Source organism: Peromyscus maniculatus, chromosome 15, assembly GCF_049852395.1.
Source record: "Peromyscus maniculatus bairdii isolate BWxNUB_F1_BW_parent chromosome 15, HU_Pman_BW_mat_3.1, whole genome shotgun sequence".
In the NCBI taxonomy this organism is placed as follows: Eukaryota; Metazoa; Chordata; class Mammalia; order Rodentia; family Cricetidae; genus Peromyscus; species Peromyscus maniculatus.
In genome coordinates, this window is record NC_134866.1 from 27,937,826 (window position 1) to 27,950,550 (window position 12,725).

Here is a 12,725-nt window from a genome sequence, read left to right on the forward strand (position 1 = left end):
ATAAAGTAAACCAATAAACAGATTTGAGTATTAGTTTTATAATAGAAAATCAATTACCTGAAGGTAATTGCTATAATTAGTTGGTATTATAAGCTTTGAACACATAAAAATGAATCGGTCTGTGTTCAGATAATGACAGTGCTTTACAACGCTTATCATTATTATGGTCATTTATAAAATTCTCCACCAAAAGTAATAATCTTTCCTCTTCCAGGCTCTGGTTATTGTTCAGTTTTTGTTTTTTTTGCCATGAGTTCACATATTGTAGCTTAGGCTGGCCTGACCCCTGATTTTCTTGCTGTAGCCTCTAGAGGGCTAGGATTGCAGGTGTGTACCACCACACTTGGTTAGCTTTATCCACAATGTTGTCTTTATTAGCTGTAGTGACCACATCATCTGGTTTCAAAAAAATCTTCTGACAATGTTTGGTGTTGCCTGTGGGCAGCTCTCACCCAGCCAAATTCAACCAGGGACATTTTCCAGTCGGTCATGTGCCTCTGGGTCAAGTCCAGACATCACAGTGGATGTGCAATTATATTATGTATGCTATGGCAAATACCTCAATCTGGGGAAAAGTTCCATTTTGGAGCACTCTGTTTTGTCATGTATCATCATAGGTCTTTTGAACTTTTGAACTTTTACTCAAAGTATTGTTACATTTATTGAATAAACAACTGAAGGGTCAGAAGGTAAAACAGCAGAATAGATGATGGAATATGGGGAGGAATAACTAACACGAAAGGCCTTTTGAAGAAGATATATGGATTGGAACATTACTTTGGAAACATATATCTTCTTATATATATACAGAAAAGAAGAAACCATAAATATACTTTTAATGGAAATATCCTACAATGGAGGGAAAATACCCCAACTAAACACCACATGCTAGCAAAAGAAAGAAGAAGAAGGAGGATGAGGAGGAGGAGGAAGAGAGAAGGGGAAGGAGAAGAAGAAGACAGTACCAGGAATAGGTTAATTCTTTATGAGTATTTTGCCAGTGGGACCCCATAGACCACCAAGCATTACAGGCTATTGCTAGCATTTTCAGTTACCTTCCAGAACTTGATTGTAAGACCCTACTCCTGAAGACACCACATAACTTGAATCATAAAACATGGGATGCCAAGCTGATACTGACCTGGAAGGCTCATTCCTACTGGCTATCTTTCATAGTGCTGGAAGGTGCTACACATGCTACTGAAGGAGAAGAGTACTCATCAATATCATCCAGTGGGGGACCCTGTGATCTACAACCTACCTGACAAAATATGCCCGTGCGTATGATAGTGACATAATTTTAACAGGAGTAATCAAACACTTTCTGATTGGATCTAAGGCCTTCTCCATGAGATGGAACTCATACTTGGCACTGTCCATGGGGCTAAGAATCTGTGGCTTGATGGATCACAGGCCCTAGTAGAGAACCTAATACTATTAGTTTGCTAAATGGACATAGTATTAAAATGGCTCCTAATGACTCATTGCTATATTTATAGACTATGCATTTCTCAACTCTCATCAGAGAAACCTCTTCTTGTTGTCGATGGCAATTAATACATAGACCTTCAACTGGTTAATGTGCAGAGAATAAGAGGTTGTGGAATACTCAGCCCTAAATGAAATATTCATATCACACCCCTCACCCCAAAGTTCAGGGATTTTCACTCTCCAGGGGTTGGCCCCACACCCAGGAGTAGCTGAGCAACACAAACTGGATTTGATGTGTCTTTTTAAAAAGGAAGAAAATTCAAAGTTGGCTGGGTAGGGATGTGAGAGTGGAGAGGATGGATCTGGGAGGAGTTGTGGAGAAAATTTTGATCAATATATATCATGTGTAATTCTCAAGGAATTAATAAGAATATTGATTTAAAATAAATATATTAAAAATTCATAACTTGTTATTATACCATTATTTACACTTAGGAAATGATAAATAAACAGTACAAAAACAGCTGTATAGTCATAACCAAAAAAAAGGGGGGGAGCAAAAAATACCTTTCCCTTTCTACTTCTAATCAAATAGAAAAATTATGTCCATAAAACCGTACAGTTAAATGTAAAATGTGAGGTTATGAAACTTGGAGAACAGGGTCCGGCAAGGTAACATATGCCTTTAACCACAGCACCCAGGAGACAAAGGCAGGGGGATCTCTGTGAGTTTGAGGGCAGCCACGTCTACTTAGTGAGACCCTATCCCAAACAAAACCCAGAACAAAATGAAGAGAGACAATCGTGACAGCCTGTGGGAAGCTCTTCTTTTATACCTGTGACCTGGAAGCTTACATTCCAGCAGCATTAAGTTGCTTGCTTCAGCGTGCCCCCGACACACACTGCAATTTTTAAATTCCCTTTCATGAAAATGTCTCCTCTTCCTATGATGCTTTTCTCTGCCCTCCTTCCCTCCTTGAACCTGTCCAGTCTCCAACCATCCTTTCATAGGTCATTTCCAGAAGGCCTCCTCCTGAGGAGAGATTCCTGGTGATTGGACTCAGTCACACATGGTTCCTATCCCCTCCCATGTCAGGTTAAACTCAGCAGACTCTGCACCTGTTTTCCTTTTGCGTGTGTCTAGGATTAGGGACTTGCCTCTCTCATTTTTCAGCCGTTTTGTGTACCCTATTACACATCAGCTAGACTGTAAAAGTCAGGACCATGTATCTTCTATTAAGTAATGAAGAAAAGGTAGAGCCAGAAACAAATGCAGACTGGTGGTGAGGGGGTTTGTGGGAAGGTAAGCAAGGGGTAAGCTCTGCTGAGTAGGGAAGAAGAAGGAGCCAGGAGCTGACATTTGAGAACAAAGCAGAAAATCTGTAATAACAATCCTTCTCGGGGACTAGAAATTACTGGGAGATGCTTCTCCATGGCTATCTCATGCTTCTGCCAATCATCCGAGCAAGGGCACTGGAAGCTTTGTTCTCTTCAAGGAGGTTATAAGAAACCATGCTGTTGCTGACTTCATTAGGGCATTTTGCATGGTCACGTGTGTACATGTATACGCATGTCCATATGTGTATAGATACATGTGTGTGTGTGAGGATGTGTGTTTCTGTGCAGAGACTTGACGTTTGTCCTGGATCATGTTCTCCTTTATTCACTGTGGCAGGATCTCTTGGGTGGTTATTATACAGACTTTGTGCCTCTGAACAAAAGTCCAGTGACAAGGTCTTCAGGACACTGTCCTATTTTTCTGTAAATGTCAGGGACCTTCCAGAGGCTTTATTGAGCACAATTTTTTTCTAGTCCTCTAGCCTCTTAGTTTCTGAGTCTCTCATCAGGTTCAGTCCTAGAAACACTTGGTCACTTAATTTCTTGAATGTTCATCATCACAGGAGCCTCTGGAAAGGTTACCAGTTGTGTATGAAGACCATGTTGAAGAGTAACCCTAACTAGTCTTAACAAATAGAATCCTGGTGTCAGATGTTAGGTGAAAGATGAAAGATCCGAGGAGCAATAACTTCTTACCTCGATGAATCCTGTGACTGAATGGGTGGCAAGATCCTGTCTCTCCCCTCCTTATATTCCTGTCTCCACCTCCCTAGTGCTGGTATTGAAGGGGTGTGCCACCACTGCCTGGCCTCTATGGTTAACTAATGGCTAGCTCCACACTCTGATCTGCAGGCAAACTTTATTTGTCAGAACACAAACAAAATATCATACAACACTATGCAGCCATAGGCCAGGCACTTGCCATCAAGTTCGACAATATGAGTTCAGCCCCTGGAACTTACATGATGAGATGAAAGAATTGACTCATTTAAGTTATACTCTGGCTGTCACATCTACACAATAAATAAATAAATAAATGAAAAAAAATCTTTTAAAAAGACCACGTGGTCCTGAGCATATAAAATACAGTAAGATTAATCTGGTTCACAATAAATATTGAGATATTTGTTTTAAATATTTCCATCAAACAACTTGGTTATTGTTTGAGCAGATTAAAGCAAACACTCATTCACAACCTTGTTCTTGTTCCCTTGGCAAACAAAAATAGCTTTTGCTCATTTCTTTGCACCTCATCTTCTCAAGCTAGCCCAATTCACTTCCCACCTTCCTCTTCCTATACCCTGGAGTACATGAACCTTTTTTTTTTTTCATTTTTCAGAATTTTATTGGTCATTTGGATTTCTTTTGGGGGGGGTTGTTTTTGTTTTTGTTTTTTTATATTTTATTTTTCAATACCATTCAGTTCTACATATCAGCCACGGGTTCCCCTATTCTCCCCCCTCCCACCCCCTCCCCTTACTCCCAGTCTACCCCCCATTCCCACCTCCTCCAGGGCAAATCCTACCCTGAGGACTGCGATCAACCTGGTAGACTCAGTCCAGGCAGGTCCAGTCCCTTCCTCCCAGACTGAGCCAAGTGTCCCTGCATAAGCTCCAAGTTTCAAACAGCCAACTCATGCAATGAGCACAGAACTTGGTCCCACTGCCTAGTTGCCTTCCAAACTGATCAAGCCAATCAACTGTCTCACCTATTCAGAGGGCTTGATCCAGCTGGGGGCCCCTCAGCCTTTGGTTCATAGTTCATGTGTTTCCATTCAGTACATGAACCTTTTAAGAGGGCTAGCTGACTTGGAAGAAATCAGACACAGCTCACAGAAGTGGGAGACAGGACATGATTTCTCAAGAACATGGCTTCTGCTATCAATTGTTCTCTTTCTTTCTGAGCTATCTTCTAAGGAAGAAACAATCTTGTATCAGGCTCCCTGGGAAATTCCTGGTAGCAGCTTTTGATGTGCTTCAGTCTGGCCACATTCTGCTAATGATACTTAGGCTGAGCAAACAGATAACAGATGAATTGACAAGTGGATAAAATGTAAAAATTGGAAAACTTCACATGCCTAAGAAATAAATCATGTTAGCAGCAGAGGAAAACTACTGATCTGAAAGAAATGGGCCAAAATTATTTGTCCATATCATTGATATTAACCATGAAAAAAGCAATTACATATGTTATTATAAATTCATACAATCACCAACTCAAATTTCTGAAAGTCAACAGGCTGTTAGTGCCACAGTGAGCCCAACATTAACTCATTCAGTAGATCAAGAGAAAATCCTCCAGGAAAGTAGCGATGGCCTTCCTGCCTATCAACTCTACCCTTTCTCTACAAAACATCTTGGTACCTGCAGGGCTCAGTCCTGGTTCTCATGGCAACCTGGGATCCACTTAACTTCATTCAACTTATATTCCATCTTTGTCATTGTTCTGTGCCCCCTACCCTGATACTTCTCTCCTTTCCAGGGCTAGAAATGGAACCCATACCCTTGTGCACAGTAGGTTAAGATCTCTACTACCGAGTCTCTGATATTATAATCATAATCTCCTCCACTTGGCATTTTGTCTTCTTTCAAGAACTTTGAAGTGTTTATAAAATATGAATAATAATAAAATATTTATGGGTTGTTGTGGGAACTAAATGATACCCTTACATACTAATGCAAGTCTTGTACACTCGTGGGAGAATTTTGCATTAATCAAACACATAAAATTACAACTGTGGTACTTTCTGCAAAGGAAAAATGAAGTGTTGTGAGAGTGATTAATGGAAGGATTTCTCAATGGATTGATACCTGTACTAAAGTCATCTGAGCTGAGATAACAGAATTGAAAGGAATCCAATTGGTTCTAAGCGGGCTCTAAAGTACGTACCTAGAATCATAAACTCAGGAAACAGATAGACAGCTTACTGAAGTGGTGAAGATGGTGATAGGCAAGTCAAAAAAAAAAAGCATCACCTGACTGGCTACAGGAGAGAGAAGTATGTGCCATGGTGGTTTCTGCATCTCTAACTTCTTTACCTGGGAGGATCATGATGTCATACACAGAGGTAGACAGCAATAGAATAAGCCCATGAGAGTGGAAGTGGGCAGGTTTTCTTTTTTTAAATTAATTGATTTGTTGATTGATTGTGCATTATATATGTTTGTGCATGTGTATGTACATGTGTGTTCATATGTGCCTATATGGTTGTAGAGGCTAGGGATCTCCTATGGACATATTTTCATTTGTTAGCAGCCTTCTTGCCTTCAGTTTAATGGTTTGTTTTCCATTATAGTAAGGTGCTTGATCTTCTCAATGTCTTTGTCCAGCATCAGTGATGTGCTAATTGCTCTCATATGTACAGTAAGAGGTTAAACACTAAAGAAAGTACTTGCATGGGCCCTTTCATTTGGAATAGCCTTCCTGAATGGCTAATTCCTTTGTTCCCTCTAATACCAATATAAACACCCAAATATCCTTCCACATCACTGATACATATTTAACCTTACGTTCATTTCCATTTAAAATTTTTATTTTTGTACTTTTGACAGGAGATCCCAAATTACTCAGAGTCAGGAAATAGGATTTATATTCATATTTATCTACTCAGTGAGAAGCATATCATTTGTCATCTGGCTGATGGGACATGGAAAAATGATGTGACTTTCTGAGGACTGTGCACTGAAGATTAGCATAGCCCCGTCACTCACTCCGTACTTTCTCCCATTGTCTGCCTGACACCCTGATTTTAGGTAGGTAATGAAATCCATGATTGTTAATGCTGTTTGGGTTGCTTACTAGTCAAAAATATAAAGAATCATTTGAACTATTTCCTGCGAATCGGGGAAAAATAAGTATGGTGAATTGAAATTTGTTGTCAACTTTTGAACTTTGAGACACTTAGAAATTTTATAAAACCTTGCAAGGGCATCACACAACCCTCACCAGAGAAGCTTCTTGCAATGGACAGTAAGTAAAAGACCCATAATTTGACAATGTGCAGAGAGTAAGAGACATTGGAGCACTCGGTTCTAGATGGGATGTCTGCATCAACCTCCCCTCTCAAGGGTAACACATCTATGTGGAAGAGGAGGCAGATGCAAGAAAAATTACCACAACCCAAGCCAGTGGGAAACATACTAGAGTGAGATTGGTAAATTAGGTACAAGGTCAGTTAATGTTGCACAGGCCAATAAAAAGCTTAATATGCTTAGGATTATCTTTGTTGGACACTTATCTACTTTATCTCTTCTGGACAGAAACCATTTGTGCACCCCATCAGTTTTCTACAAACCAATATCTAGCTTCACCACATTTGAATCCTCATCAAGAGCCCATAACAGCCAAAGTTCCATTCACAGAGGGTCAGATAGGCACTAGTAGACATTTTTTTGCCTGCTTTCCAAGTTTTGAATAAATTTTATGAACAAAAGGATGACAGAAAAAGAAGTCCTATAACAACTGGAATTCCATGATGCACCAAACATGCCCCAAGTAACAAAGTGAAGTGGGGCCAGTAGGGAAGAAAGGGGAAAGGAATCTAGGCTTCAAAGATCATTTTTAAAATATCCTTTTAACCGAGGGTGGAGACTTGTGCTGTTAAGAAACTATAGCCTTGTTTGACATTTGGTGCCAAATTTCTTGCTGGAGAAGATGTGAATAGGGTCCTTCCTATGTGTGTCAGCTGCTGTATAGTTTTGAGTAGGTTGGACATTGAGAATTCTCTTAAGAGCCAGTACTTAAGCAAAGGCTTATGTGATGAGAAGGTACCAGCCATGTGCAGAACCAAGGGAGGAATGTTCGAGATACTGGGATCCATAAGTACGAAGATTATGATGCTGAAAAACGCCCTGCATATTCTAGAACTCATTCAAACTCCAGAGTGCAAGGGCTGGAGACAAGAGAGTGAATAGCATAAGGAAAACTGGAAAAACTAAAAAGATGGATGGATCAAGACCTTGAAGAGCTCTGCAGACCAAAGCAATCTGAACTGATTTTTTTAAAATGGAGTCTTTGTGGGGGAGGTTGAAGTTACTATTTGAACTTGTATTTAAAGTCATCCATTACAGCTATACATGAAATGATCTTCCCAGAGAATATATTATGGGCAAGGTTGGAAACAGGGATATCATTTGAGAATTCACTGTACCAGTTCAGGCAAGATGTAAGACTTGAATCAACATAATGATTGCCGAAATGCTGAGTACTGGGTATTTTTGAACTGTGCTTTGCAGGTGGGAGCACTATGGGCTTTGTTGTTTCATTTCAACAATAATAAATAAATAAATAATAAGATGGGGTTGGATATGATGTCATACACACTTGAGAGGCATATACACAGGCTTCTGTACATTTGAGGCTGGCCTGTCTACATTTGAACAACAGGTCAGTCAAAGATGTATAGCAAGATCTTGTCTCAAAAATAAACACAAACCAAAACAACAACAAAAGAATGACTCTCAGGTGTATGCCACTGGTGAACACTGGAGCAGTTTTGACTGAGATAGGAAAGATAATGGTATCAGGAATGAAGGGAGCAAAATGAGATACTTTGGCAGGAATCCCATTTCAGACTTAACCACATTCCCAAGACTAAATGAAGTAGGACCTAGGCATATCATCCCAGCATGTGGAGGATATATAAGTATGAGAATACATGAAATATCCAAGGACAAATGTATCAACTAGAGGCTTTGAATCTGAGAGATGTATGTTATATGCCATAGAGGAATTAATGGCATGAGAGACATGCATCATAGCATATCTCTCCTAACATCCACTGAAACTATCAAACTTGGTTATGAGTTACACTGCTTCCATTGCAAAACACTCTTAGCGACAGCTGTATGTCTGTGTTGTGTCTTGTTAGATGCAATTATAATCAGGTGATTATATATATATATATATATATATATATATATATATATATATACATATATATGTATGTATATGTATATATGTGTGTGTGTGTATAATTTTTCGAAACTGTTCCCCATTTCCCACTCAATGTTGCTGAAGTCCCAAGAAAAATAACACAAAATAATATTTTTCTCCCCTTTTGATTGTAAAAAGACTGTGTAGAGACCTCTTTCTTGCTTATCAAGAACTTTCCTAAAAGAGAGAGAAAGAGAGAGGGTGGAAATGAGATAGCACAGGCAAGAAGAGTGGAGGGAAACCATTCCTTACCTCCTCTTCTTCAAGTAGAATGAGTCGAACCACGACAATGTGGACTGCATTGCCAATGCTTGGGTTATGGAACAACCCGGTGACCTGGAGTCAGAAACAGAAAACATTAGCTCCACATGCACAGACAGTGTGTACCTGTCAGAGGCGTGGATAGCTCCAGAACACAAGGAAATGAATACCATGTCATAGAGTGAATTCTAGGCACAAGTTCTGAGGAGACTAAATCTCAGTTCACATTATAATATTTAAAGATGCCCTTTCAGGGTGATAGATTGGATGTGTGTTTGAGAAATTGATGTCTTTCATTCTTGGTTACAGTGATACTATTACTACCAAAGACAGAAGGAAAAGAGGGAATTGGTTAAAAGAACATATTTTTTCAACTAATAAAATAAGAGAACTTCTGCAATCAAAGTGGGGATAGTATTAACATAAACATAAAATCTAACTTTAACTTATAGGACATTGTAGAAAATTAAAAAATATAAACAGTGGAGAACAGCATATATGTATCTATATATTTTTATTTTATTACATATATGTATATAGTATATATATAGTTGATTATATATACATATATGTAATCAAATCAAATAAAATTCATCTATAATTCTTCCACCCAAGATAACCTATTTTAAGTTCTGTTTATAGATCCTTTTGGTTACAAACACACACAGAGCAGATAGTGAGACAATGTGTATAGATACACACATCACATAAATAGAAATATACCAGATACTTTTTAACTTAACTTTACTGTGCTCATTTTCATCACAGATTTTTTAATTCTCCCTCATCTGTGGTGCTAGTTATCATTACAACTCATGGTTTTTTTTCCCCTTGCTTTATTTTTTCTTTTCTGTTTTATAATTTAAAATGTAATCACATAGTCTCTCCCTTCCTCCTCTCTCTTCCTCCTGTGTCTTCCATGTCTGACCTCCTATCCCCAAATCCATAATCTCCCCTTCTTTAACCATTGTTGTTCTATGTACATATAAACAAGTCAGCATACAAATACAACCTGATGAGTCCATTTGGTGTTCCCTGCATGTATACATTTCTAGGGCTGATCCCTTAGTACTGGATAGCCAGGGTGGGGGTCTCGTCCCTGGGGAAGATTAGTTTCCCCTCTTTCAGCAACTGTTATTTGTCTGTATCTCTTCATGGCTGGTACTTTAGACCTCCCCAACCACAGGTGCCTGTGAGGCCATGGATCCTAGATGTGATCCTATTATTGCCATTCTTCTAAACCAGAATAATCTCTAAGTGCATTCTTTTTACAGACTGCTTGTCTTGATACAACGTACATACCGAGAAGTGCAGCTCTCAACCCTTATCAAAGAAGCTTATTTTTTTGCAGCAGAGACTATTACAGAAAGCCACTAGTCAAAATGCAGAGAGCAACTGGCCCTGGGTTGTCCAACCCTACTTGGTAAGTCCACAGCACAGCTCCTGTACCCAAGACTCAGGGAACATCTTGGGAAAGAGGGTGGAAAAATTATAAACCAGAGGACCAGGAACTCTGACCTGAGATTGTGTCTTCTAACTATAACAGGGAGACCACACCCACAAGATCCCAGCAGCATGGCTCCCTAAACAAACTCTTTCTTTTCTTTGACCTTGCCTAGCCCTGGGTCTTCTTTCCTTTATCAGTTAATCAAGGAACTGCTGTTTCCCATCTCAGCAGGACCAGCCACCTGTCTGGAAAGCAAAGCACAGCAACCATGGAAAGGAAGCCTAAATGTGGGGTTGCAGCGTAAACTAATTCTGGTGATAGCTCTTTCCGCCTTGACGAAATCATGTTCAGTTCCTTTTTCCGAGTTTTCTCATTGACGAAGACTAGCAGAAATTGATGATGGAAAGGCATCCTAAAAAAATCAAGTCACTTGGCGAATAATAGCTATTATATATATGCAAATGATGAATTCCAAATTTTCCCAGGGAAATTTTTCCCATGCACATTTTTAAGCAACAGACCAATTGTCCTGAATTTCCATTATTATACATTGGTGCAAGTAACAGACTTGTGCAAGTGCATGCATGCCCACGTGGTGTGTGTGTGTGTGTGTGTGTGTGTGTGTGTGTGTGTGTGTGTGTGTTATAAAGGACAACAACAAAAATCTCTTTTTAATTTTTTTTTTGTTTTAGCCTTTTGGGACAGTATATCACTACCTAGACTAAGCTACCCTCAGACTTGCAATCCCCCAGCCTTGGTTTGCCAGATTTGGGAACTGCAGGTAGGTACCACCACCATGATGCCTGACAAACATATTCTTTGATGAGGGGAAGAGCATTCCTAAGGCCATCTCTTCGGTCAGGTCCCCGCCCCTCGTGCAGTCTGTCATACCATATTCATGATGGTGAGGATGTAGGACTCCACGTTCTCACTTCCATGGTAGTCCACCATTTTGGTGTCAGCCACCACAAGGGTCTCCACCCATCTCTCCTTGCTTATGGAGCGCCGGGAGAGGCTTCTGCTTGGCAGATTTTTCCTCTCCCACTTCTCTCTCTTCAGCTCTTGCTTCTCAGAGTTACCTAGACTGTCTGGACATTAAACAGAAGACATAATAACCAAGTTATGTAACTCTAACATACATTGTGCATAAAAACATTATTCACCTGTATTTGTAAAAACACAAGGCTGTGTGTTTATGATTAGTAACACATGAGTGCAAAGTTCTTGTGTATGTGTGTGAAACAGAAGATAAGATCAATTTAAATGAACTTGAAGAAGACTACTCAAATTGGAATCTTATAAGGCAATTCCAGAAGTATTTCTTCTAAAATGTTGTGGTTCGTTTCAGTGAGTAAGTCTTTCACTATAAACACATGTTACAGTTGGTTGTGGGGGGTACATCTGTGACTCCAGTTCCTCCAGAAGCTAAAGTAGATGAAGAGCAAATTAAGGATGTCTCAGGCTATCAAAGAGAGCACATGTTTCAACATAAAGTGTTGAAAGGCCAGGAGTATAGCTCAGTGGTCAAACACTTTCTTAGCATGTATGATGCTCTGAGTTGTGTGTGTGTGTGTGTGAATATTTTCTCTCTCTCTCTCTCTCTCTCTCTCTATATATATATATATATATATATATATATATATACACATATACATAATGGGAGTTTTCTCTTTCTTGTTTTTTTTTCTCTAAATTATTCATTGTCTACCACAGGCAAGGCAGTAAGTATGCTAGGACTTAAATGTTGAGTTTTAGCTTTTCATAAATATTTGATATCCATATCCCTCTTTCCATTTTACAAGTGAGAAAGAGGATGCACAGAATAGCTGGTTAATATATTCCTCAATTACTAAGCTCATTCAGTCATTAGATGGCCAGGATGTTCTGTTTCACATTAACACACTTCCACATTTACTACAATATTCCTGTAAACATGAAAAACACTCAAGACTGGAGAAGATGTAAACCAGAGAAAAGCAGAAGGCTCAAAGGCATCCTGACTCAAGAAACTGAAAAAGACCCAAAGGATGACTGTAAAGTCACCAAGGTCACTAACAGGCCTTGAAAAACATTTGGTCTGTGAGGGTCATGGTTTGGAAAGCTTAATCTAAATGAAGCTGTAGAGTGATAAGGGAAATTGGAAAGAAGTATTATGGAATCATCCCTAAATGCCAGGATGTTGTTACCTAACCAAGGTCTACAGAAAATCAGAGTGGAATAAAATGAGTGCTTCATCCACAGAGACATGAATGCTCAGCCCAAGTGAGGGTCAAATCTCAAATACTAGGGCGGACTCAGACTTGCTTAGGCAATT

The 12,725-nt window shown here is 39.4% G+C and overlaps 1 protein-coding gene across 1 annotated transcript in view; it reads right to left on the bottom strand.

Annotated features, from left to right (window-relative positions):
- Adamts12 (ADAM metallopeptidase with thrombospondin type 1 motif 12) overlaps positions 1-12,725 on the bottom strand; it is a 262,599-nt gene that overhangs the window by 116,244 nt on the left and 133,630 nt on the right. Inside the window, exons 4-5 of the mRNA XM_042261410.2 lie at positions 11,303-11,499; positions 8,956-9,039 (exon numbers count right to left, since the gene is read on the bottom strand). Of these exons, the coding sequence (XP_042117344.2) occupies positions 8,956-9,039; positions 11,303-11,499 (281 nt within the window). The remainder of the gene's footprint in view (positions 1-8,955; positions 9,040-11,302; positions 11,500-12,725) is intronic.